Source organism: Branchiostoma floridae, chromosome 4 (genome assembly GCF_000003815.2).
Source record: "Branchiostoma floridae strain S238N-H82 chromosome 4, Bfl_VNyyK, whole genome shotgun sequence".
NCBI classification, from domain to species: domain Eukaryota; kingdom Metazoa; phylum Chordata; class Leptocardii; order Amphioxiformes; family Branchiostomatidae; genus Branchiostoma; species Branchiostoma floridae.
Genome location: NC_049982.1, coordinates 33,780,050 through 33,803,430, shown reverse-complemented (window position 1 = coordinate 33,803,430; position 23,381 = coordinate 33,780,050). Strand labels below are relative to the sequence as shown.

At 39.3% G+C, this 23,381-nt stretch overlaps 1 protein-coding gene and 1 long non-coding RNA gene across 2 annotated transcripts; both read left to right on the top strand.

Annotated features, from left to right (window-relative positions):
- The first annotated feature begins 449 nt into the window (after positions 1 to 449).
- LOC118412923 lies at positions 450 to 3,931 on the top strand. Its single transcript, XM_035815981.1, has 5 exons — positions 450 to 979; positions 1,131 to 1,312; positions 1,666 to 1,770; positions 2,394 to 2,561; positions 3,016 to 3,931. Exons 1-5 carry the CDS (start codon positions 937 to 939, stop codon positions 3,196 to 3,198), a joined length of 681 nt encoding a protein of 226 aa, XP_035671874.1. The 5' UTR covers positions 450 to 936; the 3' UTR covers positions 3,199 to 3,931.
- Positions 3,932 to 13,022: 9,091 nt separating this feature from the next.
- On the top strand, positions 13,023 to 15,215 carry LOC118412926. Its single transcript, XR_004830838.1, has 3 exons — positions 13,023 to 13,381; positions 14,628 to 14,737; positions 15,098 to 15,215. It is a non-coding gene; the product is annotated as an uncharacterized LOC118412926 (long non-coding RNA).
- Positions 15,216 to 23,381: the final 8,166 nt, after the last annotated feature.

Below are 23,381 nucleotides of genomic sequence, written 5' to 3'. Positions count from 1 at the left end.
TCCGCCACACACTGGCACAGGCCACCAGCGACCTTATACTTCCGGTGTACAAAGCATGACGTAATGGCCTGGGAAACCCCCTCGCTTGTCATGTGTTAGTGTATGGGCCGCCATCCGGCCTCTGTGGATTGCCAGCATGTATCATATCTATAGAAAGAAACGGACTATCTATAAATATTTAGCATAGATTCATTCAAATTTTGTCTTTTCCTACCTTCAAGATAACTTTATCCATCTTAATACTTTGTATTCATAAAAATACCCTCATTCCTTTTAAGTGCAGCATTCAAGATAATTCTTATCACTTTCGCACCCACGTGATTTGAATATGCACAATGTTGCTATAGGTATACGTACGTGTTCTTGTTTATTTCAATGAGTGAGTGTTCCTATTTTGGGATACACTGCGGATACGGGTCTTCACAATATATGTGGGCGTTCTTCATAAAGGCGCGCATTAAGCGCGTGACAACAAAAAAGCTCACTGAAAATGGTGAAGATGATAACATTTCATTATACATTAACTTTATTAATGAAGTTACTCATTCGTTGTCAACGTCCGGAAGTAAAAATGAATAGTATACCTGTAAATGAGAAATATACTTTCGCTGTACTGAACTCGAAGAACGTGATGATTTGAAAAGTGTCACTGATGAATAAGACCACGTGTTACTAGTAGCACCATCCCCTGTTGATAATAAGTTACGGATGAAAATTCCACCGGAAAACCCCATCCGGTCATTTGACGTATGCAGTTTCTCTTGGCTAATCTGGGAAGCGTTACTAAATTTAGCTCAACTGATCTGCATTGCATAAAAAGGCCGAGAAAAATGTTCAACATTGAAGAAACCAAGCGACCTCAAAGAAGAGGGCAGCGTAACAACTCTCAAAACTTCTGTCTGAGAAGATCTTCGTACAGCTTACTCCAGACATACTATGGGTGCAGCGTTCAACAACGCTCTTTCTTCTCTCTTGAAAAGTGAGTATTTTTTTTCAAACTATATCAAAAACGTTTTATGCCAATTCCTCTTGCAGTGCAGCCTTCGGCATCATTTTTGAAACCCTTTGACGTCTTTAGCCGTTGCGTTTACATGGTGCATAGATTTACTAGTTTGACGTCAATTTAACAGAAGCTCATGTGACAAGGATGATAGCTGTGGTACTACTCCTGGTGTTTTGCGGGACCAGTGCAGGGCCCATCCCAGCTACAAGTTCCGACTTCCCGAAGCAGACTCCGTTGGAAGTGCTAATGAACTCCCGAACCCTAACCTTGAGACTACACGAAAAAGCAACGGCCGCCTACGATGCGTTTGTAAGTATCCTAAACTATCCTGACACCCTGTCTCCTATATTTGTTCTCCTTAATTTGATACTGCTACCTATTTCAATTTTTTGGCATAAGTTCAAAACCTCTAAGGTAGCGATTAACGTACACCCCGTAATGTTTTGATCACATATTATAGAGGTTTGTCAATACTGTTCTCAGTCAGTTGTAGTAACACACGTTAAAATCCCCTACACAAGTTTCACGAGGCAATCTTACGAAATTAACGATTTTGAATTTCGACGAACGTCCAGTATCTTATCTCTCTATCTATCTACATAGTACCTACGCTAGGCATGAGCTAAGTTTTTACTGTATATGTTTTGTTTTTATTTCTACAGATCGAGGACGAATTCAAAGGCAACTTTGGTTACTGTGCCGAGCAAATCACATGGGAAGAACTCATCGACATCAGAATGACTACGATTGAGTGGAGAGCAATGGAGGTATGAAAACGCACATATGCAGTACATGTACCCTGGCTAACACACAAACACTTCCGTGTTAATATGCATGACAAAACTGAAAGTACTGTAGGACGTTGACACGGATGTGACGTCATGCTGGAGACTTTTCTTGTAAGCTCATACTGTTTGGCTGAACGACAGACGGTGGTGTAATTATATAGTAAACTTCTTTGAACCGTGTCCAGTGGAGGTTACACAGTCCCTTACGCTTAGGGATCGTGCGATAGATTTACCGGGGAATGGCTTGTGTACAGGGAGTGGGGAATTTTAAAAATGGTGGGCTTGGGGGAGGGCCATGAAAAAAAAACGGGTTGGGGGAGGGCCATGAAAAAAATACGAATCAGTTATGTAGGTTTCGAAAGCTTTTCTTCCTTTCGATCTTGTTGCCCTCTCAAAATGCAAGCAATGGCGTTTCAGAGGTCAAGATTTTTTAAAAATTTCACCGGACCTCCCTCCCTCCCAACGACGTGAATCAATAGTTAGAACTATATTGCTCTTGGCTCACAAATAGTCTCTGCGTGAACTGTATCATTCAAATACATGTATTTAACGAAGTTTGTGCCATTGTACAATCAAGACAACAATTGTTCCTTCCTATCTAGGATGAAGAGCGCCTCCAGCGACTTCGCCGTGACCTGCAGGTATTCGGTCTGTACCTACAGGAGGTAAAGCTAGACGAACTGGACAAGGACGGTCATACGGACACCGCTGACACGGTGGAGGCGACAATTCACCAGCTCAACGGGCTCATGACAGCCATTGTAGTCACAGTAAGACTAGATCTTACCCATATCTCTTAATGCGAATCCAGTTTATCTTCCGTCCATTTCATACTGCAGTGCCATCACGAATTGTTAGTCACCGCTTCACTATACTAAAACATCAACAAGGTCTTATTCCTGCATTTGATCGTTGAAATCAGTGTTAAGATACGAATATTCTATGCTTGCAAATTCAATGATTAAACACGATATCTGGAGATTTTTTGCTTTCCATCGTAAATACACTTGTTCGTTAGGAAATACAAAATGTCCCAAACGCACACAACGATGGTTTTTGGTACCTGCCTATGGCACTATCTGCAAATACACCAGATAGTTATCGAATTTCAACCTGACGTACTTTGATTTTCTCCGACTTAGATTACACTTAAAAGGAGAATCTGACCGTACATGTCAGCATATACTTCTTTCAAGTCTTAATCTTAAACATTTTTTTTTTCAGAACAACGTTTTGGGCTTTACATCTTCCGACGACGTTTCTGAGATCATGTCAACCACTCTACAGGATCCTCCTGGTGAGTACGCCCGCTCCATCCGAGATTGCGTGGTGCTTCGGGAGTTCAAGAGCTTGGTCTACAGAGTCCACAGGGACTTCACGATCCTGACTGCCAAGTACCGCAGATAAGTAACACTAAATTCTCGCGAGAATCCACGTGGATGTCACGTGATTACACGACGTATGCTTCAAAAGCATCAAAACATATATCTTTCATTGACATGAATCCTATTGTATAGGGTTCAGAAAATGTAAAATGTTAGCTCTCATTTCGAGCTGTCATCAGCTCCAAACTATTTTGATGATTATTGTAATTTTTACAATGTGAAAACCAGAATCAATAGGTGCTACAACCTTTACTATTATGACTTGAAATAGACTTGAATAGATAAATGTCATTTGATTGAGTTAGTTTACACACAATGATATCCTTGGCAGCTAGAGAAGCTAGGTAAAATATTTTATAACGTCCTTGGTAAAATAGAACAAAGTGGAATTAACTTGGTGTCGTTGGAAAGAAATCAACAGAGAATTAACTGACGACGTATCAATTTCATATGAAGATGCTGCTATTTAGTCATTATAATAGTATTTATACTGTTGCATGTTTTGCATGTGTGATATTCGAGGCTACAGAAGATATGTATCCTTAGTGTGTAGAGATGAAACAAAAAAGGATTTTTGCTTGAAAATACTGTTCAAATGTTACCATGTCTATTTATTGCACTAAATACTCAGCAGTGATGCCAACATATCTCAACCGGTATTACAGTTGAAATGTGCCATGTATTGTTTATCCATGTTAAGTACTGCGTTGCAATGTCTAAATTGTTTCTGAATTATATCTTGTTCACATATTGTATCATTGATATCTATTGAAATGATTGGGGTAATTTACTTGTCGTGCTTGAGTGCAATATTTTAAGTAAGTATTTATTGATATTCTTTATCATTAATTTATTGAAGTGGTTACATGTCATATACACAAGTTTTTTGGCAACTTCCATATGGTTGATTTTGTTCTAGAAATAAAATGTGAAAAATAAATGAATGGAGAATGCATCTGTTTATCTTTCTATATGAGCAAAGATACCGGGCTTGCACCCTGAACCTTGATTGCACCTTTGGTAGCCTGTCTGCTGCATCAGTAGTGTGGACAGGCACCATTGGACCTCACACCAATCCCTTAAAGGGGCATTCCACTCCAGACGGGACTGTTAGTTTCCGATAGATATTAATTGTAGAAGTGACAAATGTATGCTATGTACCATTACACGAAAGAGAACCCATTAGCCCCACGCGCATCAAAAAGCATTCAGTCTTCTACAAAACTCCCCAAGTACCCTCTAATTAAATTAAATCAATCTCAGCCTATGGCTGAATACAACGTGCCTGACTTAAGTTAGGATACAAAGCTAATTTCAGGGGCGCTAAGAAAAACACGTCTAGATATGTGTTCTTTGATATCTTGTGAACAATTGACCTTCGTGGTATGCTTAGCGCCCCTTATTTATGCCGAAAATATTCAAGATAAAGGAAGTGTCTACACGTATAGGGAATACATGGGTAGGGTCTGCATGGATTTAGTGAGTGTCATATTGTTTCACAAACACACGTTGCGTAATTCGCCACAAGTGGAATTCCACAAAAGGTCGGCTGATCATGTATTCATTGATACATTATCTATTGGGAAATAACACTCCCTTTAATCTCTCACATGCTGGCTCCTGTCATACAAGCGCACACCCCGGTACACCGTCTCAGCAGGTGGGCGAAACCATGTGAGGGGGCCACACCAGTGTTGTAAGGGCCTGGAGAGGGATGGGCTCCGCCAGGTAACCTGCCCAAAACACAACATGGGATGAGCAACAAACCTACCTCCATACCGGATCGACTGACGCTAAAAGGGCCATTGATAGGGCCTCCATGGAGGTTGCTCGTACAGCCCTCCATCTCCACGAAACGGGCTCTACGCACTCATGAATGCAAACACTTAGTTCTCGTCACCTTCATGATTTCTTTTTTTTTTAAATCCATGGAGAAGCTTCTCTCGTAGAAGAAAAACAAACGGGGACGGGCTGAACTAGCACCGGCTATGACCTTCACCGGCCCAGGAACGTAGCACACACAAGAACACCAGGGAGTTTTATTTAGCTTTTAAGCTTATTAGTATTAATAAGTGTGGCAATAAAAAATATCGCCATGGCAACAGTTTCATTTTCATAAGAATTAATGACTGTCGTTTTAGGTGTGTTGTATTTGTGTTCTATCTTTTCGCCTAGCTGTTATAATGTACGTATGAAGATTGTTTTACGCGATGGATGTATAGTGAGGAAAGCCGTGTAAAGTGCCTTTCACAAGATCGGTGACACGCAGACGGATTCGAACCCGCAACCTCTCGGTTACGAGGCACAAATGCTGCCGCTGCGCCACGCGATCCGCGATCCTTAAGATTTCTTTTTCCATAACATGATCATAAGTTTTTTTGTTGATTTTTGCCCCTCTCAGCCAATCATAATTCTTTAAAATTGGTCTACACACTTGCAGGTGGTTGAAACCTTTTTTGGTTTTACTCGAAGACCATGTACATAATGTAGAAACTAACCCATTGTATGGATTTTCAGAGCACAGTTTACCGTATTTCTTAACTAAAACATTGTATGGTATGGGTTTTCCACTTATATCAAGCAAGTCCTCTACAAATAAGATGCCTCTGTCAACAAACTTTGTCCATCAAACGGTCTTCAGTATTAACTCGGCATATTCCAATGGCTATGAAATGTCATGGGGATTGCGGTTGATGATTGCTCGTTGACAGGCTTCTTCACATTTGGTTTCCGGCGATGATGATGCTATCTTATCTAAGGTCAGATCCTGCACAACCTCGAGGACACAAAACGTTGCACTTCAACTTCTCAAATGGCTTGACCTTGGACCTGAGGCTATGACCTTGTCAGTACTCAAATGCCCAAGGTGTGGCGTCGTATGAAACCATTTCGACCCGGATAAAGCTTCAAATTCCCAAATGTAATCAGACAGAACGGACCATGCAGCTGTGAGTGGTCAATTCGCAATAATCTATCAACTTAACAAAGTTGTAAAAATGACTTGCCCATGGTTTAAACTGGAATAAATGTGTTGCATGTGCAGTCCATCATTGGTCGAATGGCTGTCCGTTGCATGAAAATGACCTTGTTCTTTTTTAAAAAGAATCTATACATGGGAGTGAAGTTAGAAATTTAAGTTTCTTAGTTACCTTTGCCAGAATGGCTAAGGTTATATTTTCGGTTCGGTTGTGTGTTTGTCCCCTGTCCGTGAACAGCATAACTCGAGAAAACTTCAATGGATGCAGCTAATATTTGGTAGGTGGGTAGGGGTCGGGAAAACTAAGGGGGAGGTCGATAATGGATCCCCTAGCGGCTTGCTAAGGTACTGCAGCGGAAACTCTATGTTTGATATCTCGTGTTCTGGACATGCTGCGGTCGTGATTTTTGAGCGGTTGAGAGCCCTCGGGGCAGAGAGTGATTGCTGCGAGTTTGGGCCCCCTATCGGCTTTCTTGGAATTGCAGGCGCCGGCTTACTCTCAAACTTCGGACGAGGATAACTGGAGAACGTGTTGACGGATCATCATGATTTTTGGTATGCAGATAGTATGAGTGATGACCTGCGTGATGGAATGCTACTTATTGGGCAGCTCATTCGTATAATTAATGAGGAAAGTTTATAAGTCCACCTCAGGCCATGCTAGGACTTTCAAACTTGTGACATGTGTGGCTGGGAAAGAGAGAAATGTCGATAGATATCAATTATGCAAATGATGACCTTATTTGCATAATTAATGGCAAATATGAACGTGTTGCCGAATCGTCATGATTTTGGATACGATAGCTTAATTAAAGACTTTCATAAAAAGAAGCTAGTTATGCAAATTAAAAGCTAATTTGCATATTTAATAAGAGCAGGAAAATCTTGAGCCAAGACATTAGATTGGACTGGCCTATGATCTGTCAGTGCTGTGAGCAACCTGATACTTCAGAGGTGTAAAGGTCAGACCTTGCAATGTGTTAGTTGACCCTTAAGCCATCTGATCAGCTTGTCATGCCAAAATGAAGGGCATATGTGCATAACAACAGTCTTAGTCTGTATTCTACTCTACTATTCTATTCTTAGTATTCTAGTGAAAGGTAGGTACACTGTCATCTCCCCATTCACTACATGTACATGGTCTCAAATTGAGCTGTCCTCGCAAAAATCTTTTAAAAGCCATTTTCAGTCTCAAACCCTTCATGCATTCAACTCTGTCTCCAAAGACTCAGCTCGAACTATCTAGAACATGTATCAAACCTTTTATATCATATGGTTGTGAGATTTGGGGCAGAGCTAATTCAGATGAAAAGTGGGTCATCTTCCACTGCTTCCAGAAAGAAGTCAAACCCAATATACTTAGATTGTAGCTCTCAGCAGTACATAACATTACTAGAATAGCCACTTGTCTCTTCTTGTCACAATTGTTATCTATACCAAAGTCTTTTATTTTCTGTATGTTTAGTATTCTGTATGTTCCATGTTGAAATTTGTCCTCGGGCAAGAACTTGCAAACTTTCTTTCGTTAAAATATTGCAACAATAGAAGTTCAACACTCCAGTGACATACGCCCGTACACATGTACCTCTCCACCCTCCCTACACAGACTAATGATTAGATTTTGGGCCCCCTTGTAAGTCATTGGCATAAAATTTACACAAGCTCTTAATATTTCATGGAGGTATTAGGTCACCAAACTCTAGTTGGTAAGAGTTCGTGTGACTTAACATAACATATAAAATAAATTTTGTATGTCTACAGACATCTTTCTGCATGACAAACCTGGTTTATTTGGCAAAGGTATGTGTTCATGGAACTCAGTCTGGATAGGTTTAAGTTAAAGTGCTGCGGTTTTGGTTGAGGTGTAGGATAGGTTTTGGGGCAAAGATGAAGCTGTGTTCGTTTGACCAAACCCCTCCCTCCAGCTTCCGCTTTATCAGGTGCTTGTAATGATGCAAATTGTTTTAACTTGTTATGGGAATTTTATCATTATCCCTGGATTACCTTTTATCTTTATTAGGCATGCCGGTACATATGTCTGGGTAGTTACTGGTAGAGATCCAGATCGCTGACGACAGAAATTCCAATCGAGAGGCTAATGACGTCAATGATGCGTCAAAGTTTATGATGCTTCAAATCCTTATTTCAAGTTAGTTTGTTGAGTTCAAGTGACGCTTTTGTATTGCAGTACCTGTAAAGCCCCTTATGGCGTAACACACTGAAAGTACAAGCTGCAGGTCCGGACAGATTTAATGTTCCACTCACACCTGGAAGTCAGGGGCTGAATTGCGAGGCGCTTGAAATAGTCACATTGGGTGCTAATGACTCAGGTGGCCTCAATACGACAGTAGAAGCAGTAGCAGGACAATAGGGCTGCTCGAGCAACCTCAATGGTAGAGGCCTGACCTCCTCCGTGGAGATTGCTAGTACAACCTTCCAGCTCCACGGAGCTAGCTCCGCGCACTATGAATGTAAACGTGCAAACCATTGACCAACAGAAAGAAAGCCAACATTGCCATCTCTTATGTCCAAAGATTTTCGGAAAAACTCAGACGGAACTTCAAAATCGCCACTAGCTTCAAACCTCTCTCAACCCTCCGACACAAACTGGTACATCTAAAAAACAGACCACAGAAAAGTTCTAAGGCCAATGTAATCTACAGACTCAAATGTGAAGAACCCAACTGCACCAACTCATACATTGGTGAGACTAGTCGGCCACTGAAGGCAAGGTACAAAGAATATTGCAAACCCAGCGCCAACGGCTACTCCTCTGCTATCAACATCCAGTCCACCGACATCCTAGACCGCGAAGCCCGCTGGTTTGAACGGGGAGTTAGAGAGGCCATATATGAGAGAATATACAATCCCATCCTCAACAGAAAAGGGGGGCTACGTATGGAACTTTCCGGCACTTGGGACATAGCGCTCCCAACTAAAACAACAGGAGCTAATTGACTCATTTGCATTAACTGTGTCTTAGCCTTTTTTTGTGTGTGTTTTGTTCTCATTTTATTCATTTTTTTATTATTAAAAACAACAACAGCAATAGTACATTTGGCAACCATCAATAGTACATTGTGGCTTAGCCTTGCTATCCTTTGAAATCCAAATTGTCTTCAGCTTGATTTTGCCTTACCTTTGCTTTCTTTGGAATCCAAATGGTCTTCAGTCTGAATTTTCTTACAACGTTTCCTATTGAACATCTGATATTGTCTTCATTCATAGTTAGAGTATAAAAGACCTGTTTCCTTCAGATAACTTCACTGACAAAGGATAGTGGATTCTATCCGAAACGTCTGACCGTTTCCAAAATCATATCCAGTTGCTTAAGTAACTACTTTTTGGTATATCTTATTACCTGGATATCTAACCTACATCGACGTATGTAAACACATGCTTCACGTCACATTGAAGAAATGTTTAGGCCTATACGGAGAGGTCTTGCCAGCCCCGTATACCTTGCTCCACGCAATGTGAAAACAAAAACATGATTCACGGCTCCCTCAAGAAATTGTTAGAGATCTATGGAGGAGCTCTGCTAAAGAAACAACATAGCGTGGTGGTAGTTCTGAACGAGCAGCTCTACGCACTGTGAATACAAATACATGGTTCTCGTCACCTTCAAGAAATTGTTAGAGCTCTGTTGGGAGCTATATATGCACTATCCACACTGCACTATAATTGGATTAATCCGCATCCCCAACACTATATAAAGTTGCAAAGTAGACCAGTCCAAAAAGACTCCCACTGAAAGACTTTACATAATAATCACCAGTCCAAAGATGAATAAAAAAAAGAACCCGTCCGTACAAGAATTCAAGTTTTCCGACGGCTGAGCAGACAAGTCACGTGTCCCCCTACCCTGATGCCCCTCTGACCCCATTTACCCTCTGACCTTTCCCCCATCTCCCATGTAGGTCATTCGTGGCTTCTCCTTCACTGAGTACGGTCATATTTCCCACCCAACCCTACCCTCACTTATCTGACTTCAAGACGCTCAATTATACTGTATGGTCTGTTTCTACTATAGCTTTTGCACTCAGTTGTATCTTAACCTAGTCTCTATGCAATCTTGAGAGAGATCAAACCCTTACGCTATTGTTTGTGCTCACAGAGTGACTGCTTGTGGGATTCAGTAGATGTGTGTGTAAAGTTGAGCCCCTATGTGGCGCATGCTGAGTTCGTGTACGTTCTGTTATGAATTGAAGCTTGACATGCAAGTATGCAACTTTCCTACTGACATGACTTTTTAGTGCTGTATATAGCCAAGTCGCTGTGTTGTTCATGCGGTTGTGTAAGCGTCATTGTGAGCTATTCTCCCTCTTGGCTGATGGTATCTGCGTTACTTATTCATCGCCATGTCATTGATTTTGCAACATTGTTATGGCAACAATTTGGCAACCAGGATAACGGTCGCCACCTCGTAGCAAGACATGCTTGGGGTAGTAGATATGAGACCAATAATGTGTAAACAGAAGTTGTTAACACTGATGAACCGATGTGTTAAACAGATGTTGTCCTGTTGTTGAGTCTGATGAACCAATAAATGCCCGACCGTACTCGTGACGGTGAGCTCACTACCCTAACGGTGTGTGTACTTGTCTGTGAAATAGTCGGAAAACATAGTTCTCTTCGGAGCTTGCGAAGAAGAGAATGGACTCTTCCAGAAAACACCAGGCTCACTGATTTGCTCCCGAATCATCATCAGGTTATTGATTTAGGCTAAGTGATCGGTTACCTACCTTTAAGTTAGATTAAGTTATACAAATGTTCTGGCTTGCACCTGCAGTCTTGAGGTGGGGCGAGGTCGTTAACCCGTTTGGTCATTGCAACATGACTTGAAAAATCCTCAAATATATCATTTTCAAAATTATACATGGGTCATTTCAATACATATCTAGAGCACCCCTTTACTAAATTTCAGGTCATTTGGTTGTAAACGAGGGTACAGGAGCCAAAAATGTCATTTTTTTGTAAACAAAATGGCCGAAAATCGCAAAATTCCAAAGCACTTTAAAGCATTTTAAAGCCAAAACTGTTATAGAATCTATGTTGGCATATGATCAAGGCACCTCGGTACCAAATTTCGGGTCATTCGGCTGTGATACCAGGATACAGGTGGCAAAAATATACATAAGAATAGCCAAAAACCTCAGTAAAATCAATTTGAAGGCAATTATGAAAAAAAAAAGATTAAACAAGCATGGTGTTTATAAAAACACAGGCGACGAAAGTTTACGATGGAAAAGTTGTTTGTTTGTTTGTTTGTTTGTTTTATTAAGACTATTCTGTCATAGACACCCTTTGTCTCTGATGTGGACTGTCTGTGCCTTGACAGTATATGAATGAATGAATGAATGAATGAATGACCTTAAATGTACACGGTGGAATGCATGGCAGCAACTATCACACAGAGTGTGAAATAAAGGTATTGGGTAAAACTAAATATCCTAATTACTATAACAATGAATGCTAGCATAAATTTCGATATCAAATTTCAATCGAGCGGGAATTATCATGAGTGCCAGTATATTTTCTAATAACAAAGCTGTCTCTTATATTTGCCTATTTTTGCGTTGTACCATTGAAGATAATTTATATTTATATACATTAAAATCTGTCTGTAGCATCTAGTCTCTTAAAATCTGATCTACTTGATTCTAGAAATGTTAATAACTTACGACGTAACGTATTATATCTATGATAATCCACGACGAAGTGGAATTCATTTTCATATGGATAAAATGTTGGTTTATTAGGGGATTAATCACCTCGTGGCCGATTGACAATGTCACAATGGTAAAGTAGCCCATTGAGAGTCCCGAAGCACAGACTGCCAGACCAGCTGTAGGACATCTGGTAAGAATTACAGCCCATTCCAGTATACCATGCCCGTGGGGACATCTGTGTCTGTTAAATCATAACACTCGCACCACCTGTACAACTGGAACCCGAGCTCAGGGGACAGTGTTAAACAGGTGCCCACCGACAAGCTTAGTACTGGGAGTTCATGGGGACATCTGTGAAAACGTTTCACTTGCACCACCACCTGTACAACTGGACCCACTGTCACGTTATTGTTGACGCAAATTTTACATAAACAAATCTAAATCTTACATTAGAATCTCAAATAGGCTATGCAGCAAAGAAGTGCAATATCAGTATGGTCAAGTGAGCTGAGAGTGAGTAAATCACTTCCAATCCACACAGACAGAAGGTGGCACTGATTTAAGCTGGTACTGACACGGCTGGGTACCGATACATCTGAGAAAAGTATGTAACAACTTCAGGTTTCAAGCGATACAAAACACAGCGGCCAGGATCACCCTTGGATGCGACAGGTCCGACGGGTCCAGAGACTCTTTACAGTTTACTGCAGATGCTAACGTTAGTGCCATTAAACTTGAAAGACATGATCCAGCAGAAAACTTAGTGAATTTTCATGAGTCATGAAAACAAACCATCAGTGTCAATATGTAAACTACCCGCAATGCAAGGTCACTGTTATCGGACCAAATCTTCAAAGTCAGAAAATATCCGCTCTCTGAAACCCAGAACAAATTCAAATGCTAAAAACTGAACAATTTCTGCACAGAACGTCTAACACATGGAATAGTTTGTGTAAGGAAATTAGATTTTGTCCCATTGTTCATGGACCTAGCGTAGACTTCCTACTTTTTGTGACTCTTTTGAAAAGTTGCTGTATATGATATTTTCCTGTGGCTGTGTGTTATCTAGATTTGTTCCATGGATATTGATGAATAAAGGATAACGGGAAGAGTACAGATGCTATAGACATTGTAAAAGCTAATCGTGTCTCCAAATAAGTTCATAGAATGTTACCAACATATAGATAGCTGTGTGTTAGTACTGTTATCAATTACAAATGTACCACAGAAAGTGCAATGATTGATGACCAGATGGACAGACAGCTGGGCGGAGATTTCTGTGGAAAGCAGGGTGGACGTTATTTGTTGGGAGGAAAAGTGGGAGGAGAGAAGGGTGGACCTTATTGGGTGTTTACATGACAGATCAACCCAAAGGCGGAGCACAGAGATAGGGAAGAGCATTCGAGAACTTTTGAGTGAACACAATAGACCCTCCAGTGATGGGAGCAGACGTACTGGATGGGAGCAGACGTAATCAGGCGTCTAGTCTATCAACAGTTCAGGCAATCTTTGGCCGAGTTTTCTTGGGGACAGACGGACACAGAACAGCACAAAAGGTGAGTGATCATCATTTTCCAGCTTCATATATTACGTATCCTTGTCCAAACTATTAACGGATCCGTTATGTGGTTGTTTCTAATTGTTCTAGTTGTCTCGACGAACCTACCCAGGGTTAGTCTGCTTGCTAGACTGTTCTGTTTCTTAAAAATTCTAGAGCTAACTGAAAGACCATCTTCTTGGCTGACATGACAAGGAATTTTACCACAGACACCCCTAAGTTAGACCAATTAAAAAGAGAAACTGTGCAATGCATACTCCCGCTTACTAGACAGGATAGCATGCTGTTGGGGGAAAGTCTTTGTTCCCTTTGTTTCCCATGGCCAGCTGCGTAACTTAACACGTGCTAACTCATAAATCACTAGGTCATGGGGGGGAGGGGGGGGGGCACACCTGCTATGCAGATGTTTAGCCGCATGCTAGGGATAGGGCATACCAAATAATTCTATGGATGCTATCATAGTGAGCATTTATTGTAAACGGATTTGTCGTCAAAATATAATTTGTCACATTTTCTGGAGTTACACTTTAGGAAATTTTGTGTTATATGTCATTGGATTTGATTATGTAGGGGCGTAAGTAAAGATATCAGAGCCCACATTCCCCTCTTTATATGTTGAGTGTTAACATGTTTATCTTGTTGTATAGCAAGAATTTAATTTTGAATGAGGGCCACAGCCTTAGAACCATGTGTATGAGTTACAGTATTCTGGTTCGTGAAACATATACAGTCAAAATGATTTCAGTTTTGTTATTCTATGTACATTGACATATTTCCTAGAATAATAATTCTTTCGCCGCACATGCGTTGTGACCTCTGTGAAGGGCTTATATAAGATAGTTTGTTCAATGCCCAACTTGAGTACCACACGTGTGCTCACGAAGGTGAAGTCGAAGACATTTGTTACTTATCTTTGAATTAAACGCCAAGGGGTATCTTTAGCCAAAATATGAGAAAAGCTATGATGTTTCAAATGAAAAGTTTGAAAGAAAATCCCTTCGGAAGGTACTATCCTCAGTACACAATTGTTTCTTTTGCAACTGCATGGGAATGACCAGTACCCGTGAGATTTTTCATAAAGAAGAAAGAGAGAGATCCGTCAATGACTCATCGTGATTTATGAAGAATGTAACATCATTCATTTCGAGAAGTCCGGATAGGAACTGTCCTGAGCAGTACAGCCCTATAACAAAACAGAAACGCGGTATGCAATTACTGTAATCTTTCTTTTTTTCTCTCACAAGGAATTACAACATATGAAGGAGGGGAAGATGGCCCAACCAGATTCCACAGCTTGTCATGAGAACATGTTACACAGACGGATGTTGTTCAAACAGTTTTCCTGAACAGCGAGGTTGTTACCCCATTGTTCTTATTGCTCATATAGTTTCAGTATCCAAAGTCATAGAGGTAACAGTGGGCAGAATGGTGGGTTAAACTTGACCTTTGAAGGCACAAGGGGGCTTCAATGCACAAACATCGGGAGCATTGAAAACTAGTACAAACCTATGAGTGGATGTTGGGTGTTGGTTGATCTATTACACTGGGCACTTCGTTTTTTCGAACCTTTATTTATTCATTATGTGAAAAAAGACATCTGACAGCTAAGCAATCTAAAGAAACTCATAGGGATTCATACATGTTGACGTATTGATCATGGAATATGTTTGTGTCCGTCAACTATACCTAACCTGTTCTATATTATTTCTTTCAGTTCTACAAGGCAACAACTGCAACGTCACAAGAAATTAATAGTTGAACTTGGACGGCAATCAGATTGATAGTAACCGTATATTTACAATGCAACACAACCTATCACCTCAACGAAACGGAAGTCAATGCACATGTAGTCAGGCTTGACTCTATAGTTCGAGGAATTTAGTAAGCATGCAAACAATTTATAATACGGTCAACAGAATTACAAAAGAAATGTTTTGCTTTAATGTATTACCAAGTGTCATTGTTATAGAAGTAAATCCAAAGTTATAAGAATGACGCATCTTTGCCATGTTCTGCCAGGTTTTTATATATTTTATATATGTGTTTGTGTCTTGAGATATGGTAAAAGTATATATGATGTGTATGTTGATGAAATAAAAGGTATGGGCAACTGTGTGGATCGTTTGTTTTGGAAATGAGTAGTCTTCAAAATGTGGACAGTCATGGCCTTTTCTGCTTTCTACAAACATCTTGCAAATACAAATTGTTTCAGATTAGATTTAGTAAATCAAAATACTACTGTGTTCACAGGTGAAACAAAAAAACGTACTTTAAACATTAAAGCTTTAATATAGTGTTCCTATTTCTCTCAAAGACCAAAAGAGCGATTGAGAGTTGTAATATAAATCTCAATTGCCAGAAACAAAAAAACATACTTAATGCATTGATTATGACAATGTTTTTTTTTGTGTGCTGGAAGAAGTAAATTGCCCGAAACAGTAATGTGACGGTAAAATACCAAGCAACAAAGGCCATTTCTGTTCCGACAAAAGACCAAACAGGCAAAGGCTACCTCAAAACGAATTCCCTAGGGAATGCATTCGTGCAATTTTTGGAATATTTTCAAAGCAATCGTAATACTGTAGAATGCCTCCGCCCCTGAGGCGTCGCCAAAAAAAAACGCCCGAGGGTATAGGCCAACTCTACCCTTCTGCCAAATTTCAAGTCATTCGGTCCAGGAACGACGGAGATGACGCGCTTTGAACATTTGACAGGAGAAAGAAAGACGAAGAAACATAACGAATACAATATAATTCACCATACTTGTGGTATGGCTGAAATATAATTACAAGGACAATATATTTCACCGTACCAGTGGTATGACTGAAATATAATTACAAAGACATATGGTACGGCTGAAATATAATTATTGGCACATCATTCTCAAGAACGAAGACTTCTTATCTTACAGGATGCCAGGCACAAGGACGACTCCTCTTCTTGTCGCGATATTCTAAAAACAGTGTGGTCTTAATGCGTTACAAACGGTCAGTCTGACACCCCTACATTTAGAATGGATGGACTGATTGATGTGCTTGAATGGTTGGAAACAGATTACGTTTTCTATTTTTGCGTGCCATAGTCTATCTATCTATCGGTGGGTCTTAATAGCAGTCCCCCGCATCTTTGATCTGTAGAACCAACCCTTTCATTTTGCTGACCTTTTTGATACTTGATAACTATCATCTGAAGATGTCAGTATGATTGACGGAGGTAGTTTGGGGCTTCGAAGGGTACCTTCGAAGCAGATTTCAAGCATGGTTACTACATATAAAGTTAACTTCAAGTGTCCTTCAAAAATCACTCCATCCAGGGGCAATGAGAATACTATTCGCACTGCGCAATCATTGGATCATCCTTCATGAGTTATGGGAAAGTGCCGGATCCGGAGTAGCGTGGCAAGGACAAATCCCTGCAAATCAGTGGGGGAAACAACCATTTTCAAAAACTGGGCAGTCTGGATATGTATTTCCCCCTTTTTATATAGTGTTGGAGATTGCGGATTAATCCAATTATAGCGCAGTGTTAATAGACTTCTAGCGCAGTTTGAATAATAATGATTTATTTGCAAAATCATGCCCGAGGGCTAACTACATAATACAGTCTCAAGAACTAAGAGAAGTAAATAGAGTAATACATAAAGCTAGTGTCTAATCAACTACGTGGTACTATGGGTACTATTGTCGGGTTTGACTTCTTCTTTGAAGGCAGTGGTTAATGAACTGTTCTCTATGATGGTGGGGTTTTGTGGTTTTAGAAGAAATATAGTCTTTTGGTGATCACTTAGGTGGTAAAAGCTTGCTGAAATAGTGACAACTGTTTGAAATAATGTGTTTCTTTCGGTTTCATAGTGGGTACACTGACTGATAAAGTGTGTTTCATTTTCCACTGCATTCATTGAGCAATATGTACACAATCTCTCGTGGACAGGGAGCTGTTTATAGCGGCCCCTTTCTATCTCTAACGGATGTGCGCTTGTTCTTATCTTACATATGGCTGATCTTTCATTAAACTCATTTTGATATAGATGATTTTCCATCGCGCATCCGGATTTAACACTTTTTAAAAATCTTAGCTTACCGTTATCTAGGGACAGTTGATGAGAAAGCGTTTGAACATACATATCAGTAAGTCTTCTCTTTAACAATGTACATGTGTTCTTATTGTCTAATGTAAGGTACTTTGTTTTCCATAAGAAAGAATAGCCTGTATTATCTACTATTTCTTTAACATGGTGTAGCCAGTTTTTCTTGTAACTATTTCCCATATTGTATTCTTGACAGAGTAGCGCGTCCACTTATAAGGGGTGTGTGGAACTAACTGTCCAGTTGTTTTAGTCTTAGCCAGTATCTTATTACGCGTACGGATATAACGTTGTCTATATCTGTTGGGAACATCCCAAGCTCTGCCCTACATGCTTGATTACCTGAATTCCTGTGCACACCAAGGATGTTTTTACAAAAAAAGATTCCGGGTTGTTTCAACAGGACATTTGTCATTTGAGAAGTCTTTGCCCCAGATCTCACAGGCATACAACAGTATAGACTTGATACATGTATCATAGATTTATATATAAGTAGGGCATTTGGGGACAGTGAGGTGCGAATGAGGGGTTTAATGCTAATGGCGGTTTGCGTGCTTTTAAAGACAATTGCTTTTTGGCTGATAAGTAACTTCATGACGAGGACAAAATCAAGCCTAGGTAAGTGTATGAGTTAGTTATTTGGATACTCTCTACGCCAAGGGAAAGTTCTTCACTGTTCTTCCTGTTTTGTTGAAATCCATTACTTTAGTTTTTCAAAATCTTGGCAAGCTCCTCTTATTTAGATATAAGTCTGTCGATGACAAAGAGGTTAATGTTAGTCCCAAAGTTTTTGAATAGACTACTTTTGAGGCCCGCCCCTTCTTACCACTGTAACTCCCCAACATCGACGCATTTGTCATATGCGTCGATGACGATTAGACATCCAGGTCATAAGATATGCCAAAAAGCAGTGACTCAAGCAACTGGATATAATTTTGGAAACGGTCAGACGTTTCAGATAGTATCCACTATCTTTCGTCAGGGACACAAAAGTGATCTGGAAGAATTTGGTCTTTTATAACCTAACTATGAATAAAGTTAAAACGTTTAGCTCATGTAACTAAAACAACAGGAGCTAGCTTATTGAATTATTTGAATTTCTTCCAGATCACTTCGGTATCACTGACGAAAGATATTGGATACTATCTGAAACGTCTGACCGTTTCCAAAATCATATCCAGTTGCTTGAGTAAACTAAACTTTCAGAGAATGATGTAGACATAATGTCTAACAATTTTTGGACATTTAACTCTATTGAAACGTAATATGACGTAATTACCATGTCATTAATTTGATTGTATTGGCTGGCATGGAAAAAAAGGTATTTCCAGAAAATTTGGAAGGTTTGCTACAAAAATGTAACAGCAAGTTGACATCAATGACATCATAATGGCATCATAAAATGGCATCAGGCATATCTAAGATACCCGTTTGGCTCTGCCTACCGGTCACCACAGCTTCTTGTCGGCTGGACGGTAATTTCAGTGAGGTGGGTAAATATAACCTCCTTGGTCATTTTGAGAGTGTTCATAATTTCATCATCCTCGGTCGCTCACAAGTCTCTACATTGCCAGAAAGTTCCAGAAGTTTGTGGGATGGCCAGTTCTTCGTCAAACTGGGTAAGCCTTACGGGAAAAAGCTTTCTTTCTTTGTCTAAAACCTTCTGGATTAAGCTTTAAAGCTGTTGAAAGCCTGTCGATGCGGAAAGAACTCGTTATAAAACGCAGATTTCCAGACTTCTGGTCGGGCTTTTATTTTACGGAGGGAGGGGAGGGGGGGGGGGGGGTCGTTACAATTTTAAACGTTAACTAGTGATTTCTAATTACCGGGAAAGGGAAAGATGTTCTAAGAAAGAAACTAGGCCATGTCGTTGGTATAGGGTTATGGTATAGGTTCCATTTTAGATACACAAACTTTATCATATTATTGCGACATTTCAAAGAGGCAAAAAGTATATTGTTCATTTAAGCTGTCAATCAAACAACGAGTTGGGTGGAAGTATCGACTATAAGCTACGACACATTGCAATGTGCCAACAAATAGCATGGTGGGGCGTCACTCGAAAATGACTCAACAGTTAAACTTCCAGTATGCAAACCTATATAGTTTCTTGTATCTAAGTGCCAACACCGAGGGCAAAACGCTGTATCATGCCGCGTGTATACAGCATAGCGATTTTCTGGTTCAAATGTTCCCCATACACAAACTGACGAGGACAACGCTACTAGTATTCTCGTACTCACATCACGAGCCTTCGATTTCCGTTCTTGGCCCCTTGTCACGAGCTGACTGCACGGTCGTGTGCCTGTCACACCCAGTGATCCTCGTGTACACCCTTGAAAATGATGCAGTAAATTGTTTTCGGCAATATTTTGGTCGCCAAAACGCCGATTTTACCGGGATTTCCCGCAAATTATTAACAAAAAGCGTGGCAATTAAAACTATTGCCATGGCGACGGTTTTCTTGTTTATAAGTATCAATGATTGTTGTTGTAGGTGTGTTCTAGTATTCGTTTTCTGACTGTTACGTCATGTATGACAATTATTTTGCACTATGGATTTTTTGTATTGCATTGCTGTCAACAAAGAAGACTCTCTTGTGAGTGACAAGTGGCCTTTTCATTGATTATACATTTTTCACATAAATCATATCAGTCATCTTTTCTACTTGGCGACAATTTGGCAAATTCTAACTGCACCCACGATCTTGTAACACTAAACAGAAGCAGAACAGCAAAGGGGAAAACAGAAGCATTGTGCACAAGAATAAAATCCTCATTCAAAATCATGCTATTATATCAATTTCTCATTGATTATGCAAATTAGGTAATGCTTTGCATACTTGATATTTCTGTCTTTTTCAGTTACATGTCATATGTTTGGGTGTCCTAATATCGTGGATTTATAAAATGTCCTCATTAATTTTGCAAATTGGCCACTAATTTACATGATTGGTATTGAATTATGTAAGGTATCTCCAAAGCTATGTACATTCCAAATATCATGACAATCCGTCAAGCCCTTCCCTTCCCGATTTACTCCCCACAAAAGGATGATGCAACTACGCAGAAGCGTATACTATACTAACAGGCTAGCCCTTGGGGCGTCGCCAAAAATGCACTCCATTATTTGATACAGTTATGAATTTTGAGGGCCATCTAAGGCTTGAACATTACTCTATGATCATTAAAGTGATGACACACACTCAATAACTTTCTTCAATAAAACTTCATATATTACTTTCATGTATGCCAAATTTACAACAAAATGATATACTTACTTTGTACATATAATGACAAGGAACATTTACAATCTCCCCTAGGGGGGATTAGAATTCTTCTGGTGTTCTACTGGAATTCCAATCTCTCCTAGGAGAATCCAGAATTCTCCTAGGAGAGATTGGAATTCTACCAGGACAATCTTTGAATCTACCAGGAGTGGATTCAAAGTTTCAAACAATGCAACAAAGGATTTATAATTATTTCTAAGAATAAATCATATCTTATGCTTTATATCTAACACTTATTTTTCTGACAGTTAAAGGTTAAAGGGTGTATTGTTTTCCAATAGATAATGTGTCAATGAATACATTACTACTTACTTAATCCTCCTCATCCCGTGTGGGACATAAGGCTGTTCAATGAATACATAATCAGCCAAATTTTGTGGAATTCACCTTGGGATGAATTTCGTGATGTGTGTTTTATAAAACAATAATGACACTCACTAAACCCATACAGACCCTACCCATGCATTCCCTATATGCATAGACACTTTGTTTATCGTACATATTTTCGGAATAAATGAGGTACGCTAAGCACACAGAGAAGGCAAATTGCTCATAAGATAGCAAAGAATACAAGAACAAGACGAGATTTCTTAGCGAACCTGAAATTAGTTTGTAAGCTTACCTAAAAGTTAAGGATTGTAATCAGCCATAGGATAATTCAATTAGAGGGTACTGGGGGAGTTTAGTAGAACATTGAAGGCTTCTGAGGCACGTGGAGCAACTGGGTACTTTATCGTATAATGTGAAGTAGTATGCAGTTATCACTTCCTAAAATTGATATCTATCGGAAAATAACACTCCCGTGTGGAGTGGAATGCCCCTTTAAGAATACTTCTCTATAGTGTACAATAGCATCTTATCCTATACTATAGCTCATTAAACATCACATTTTCAAACATTTAGTAATAGAGGAGAATCCAGAATTCTACCAGGACAATCTTTGATTTTACCAATAATCAGAATGGATGAAATTGTTTTGGAAAGTAGACTGAATCATTTGAGTCACTAACTCATAATCATATGATGGTATGCAAATGTAACCAATATGTAAATAAGCTACATTTGCATATGTCGTTATAAGTTAGTGACTCCATACTTAAGAGGTCATTTTCCAATCGAAGCCAGTTCAAAGTTTGACAAAATGAACAGCATAACTTAACATATTGAATATTGCAATATTATCTGTGCTAGTACTTAAACTACATCAATAAAACCACTGCACCTACTACAAAAACGTTTTGTTAGAATTGCATCAAACGCCTCTTTTATAGCAAACTCAGCAACTTTTTTTCACAATCTGAAGATTTTGACAGTATATGACATAAACAAATTACAATCAGCCATTTTCGTCCATAAAGTTATTCACAAAAATTCCTTCTTACCAGTCCTATATAAAGACATTTTTAAGTACAACTCAGATATTCACAATCACAGTACAAGGCAGCAAAACAGTCTTAGACCTATTAAAACAAAATCGAACCTAACACAATTCACTATAATGTTTAGAGGCCCATCCATATGGAACACTCCAAGTCTTTCCCTACAAAGTTGTCAGTCCCTTTCCATTTTCAAGAAATGTATGAAAAACAACGTTATAGAGAAGCCAACTATTTACTCCTGATTTGTTTTTTTCCTTGCTTTTGATTATATTATGCTCAATTATCAATTAGTATTATACCGTGTATTTGGTGCTACTTTAACCTGTTTGTTTGCACCCCTTGCTTTGGTTTTCTGTATTTGCTTTTATTTGTTTTTGCTTGCAGATTAATTGTATGATTTTTGACTATTTCTTTATGATCTGTAGATCATGTTTAGTTTTGTCTAATTTCAGTTTTTTATGTTAAGATCAATTGTAACGTTATGATGATCACTTGGTTATATTATTTTCACTTGGTTTATTATTGTTTGATGTATAATCTTCATGCCCATTTAATTGTATTATGATTTGTAAATTTTGACGGAGGGGAGAGTTTGTATAAGCCACATGGCTTCCCCCCCCTGCACGTTCTGTTATTTTCTATAATTTTCTGTATGTTATCACTTTTTAAAGTGCAAAATAAAATCAATCAATCAATCAAAGTAGAATTCCAATTTCCCCTAGGGGAGATTAGAATTCCAATTTCCCCTAGGGGGATTCGGAATCCTCCTGGATTCCAATCTCCCCTGTGACATATACATATTTCAACTTAAGATACATCTGACACACACAGTATAGCATTAATATTGACAAATACATACATTTAACATAAAGTTCTTGTGAAATGTGGACTATTGGTGAACATAAGGGGACTCTAAACATAACACATTATGCATCTAATGTTCAAGACATGATTTTTATGTACTTTGATTTAATAACAAATCACATATAACATAAGTCATTTGTGCACATGTGTTACCGGTGTATTAGAAGATGGTTGGTAGCTAACCAATAAAGCAGCAAAGAAGTGTGGCATCACCAGACTGCCAACGTATACTTTACACAATATTGGTGATTTTCTGACATTGAAATACATACAGAACACTTCTAATTTAACATTCTGAATTCCATCTAATACATATTTTTGTTTCGGTACTAGAAAGCAAGCATGAAAGGGGATTGAATAAGAAGCTTACGTTCACGACCCC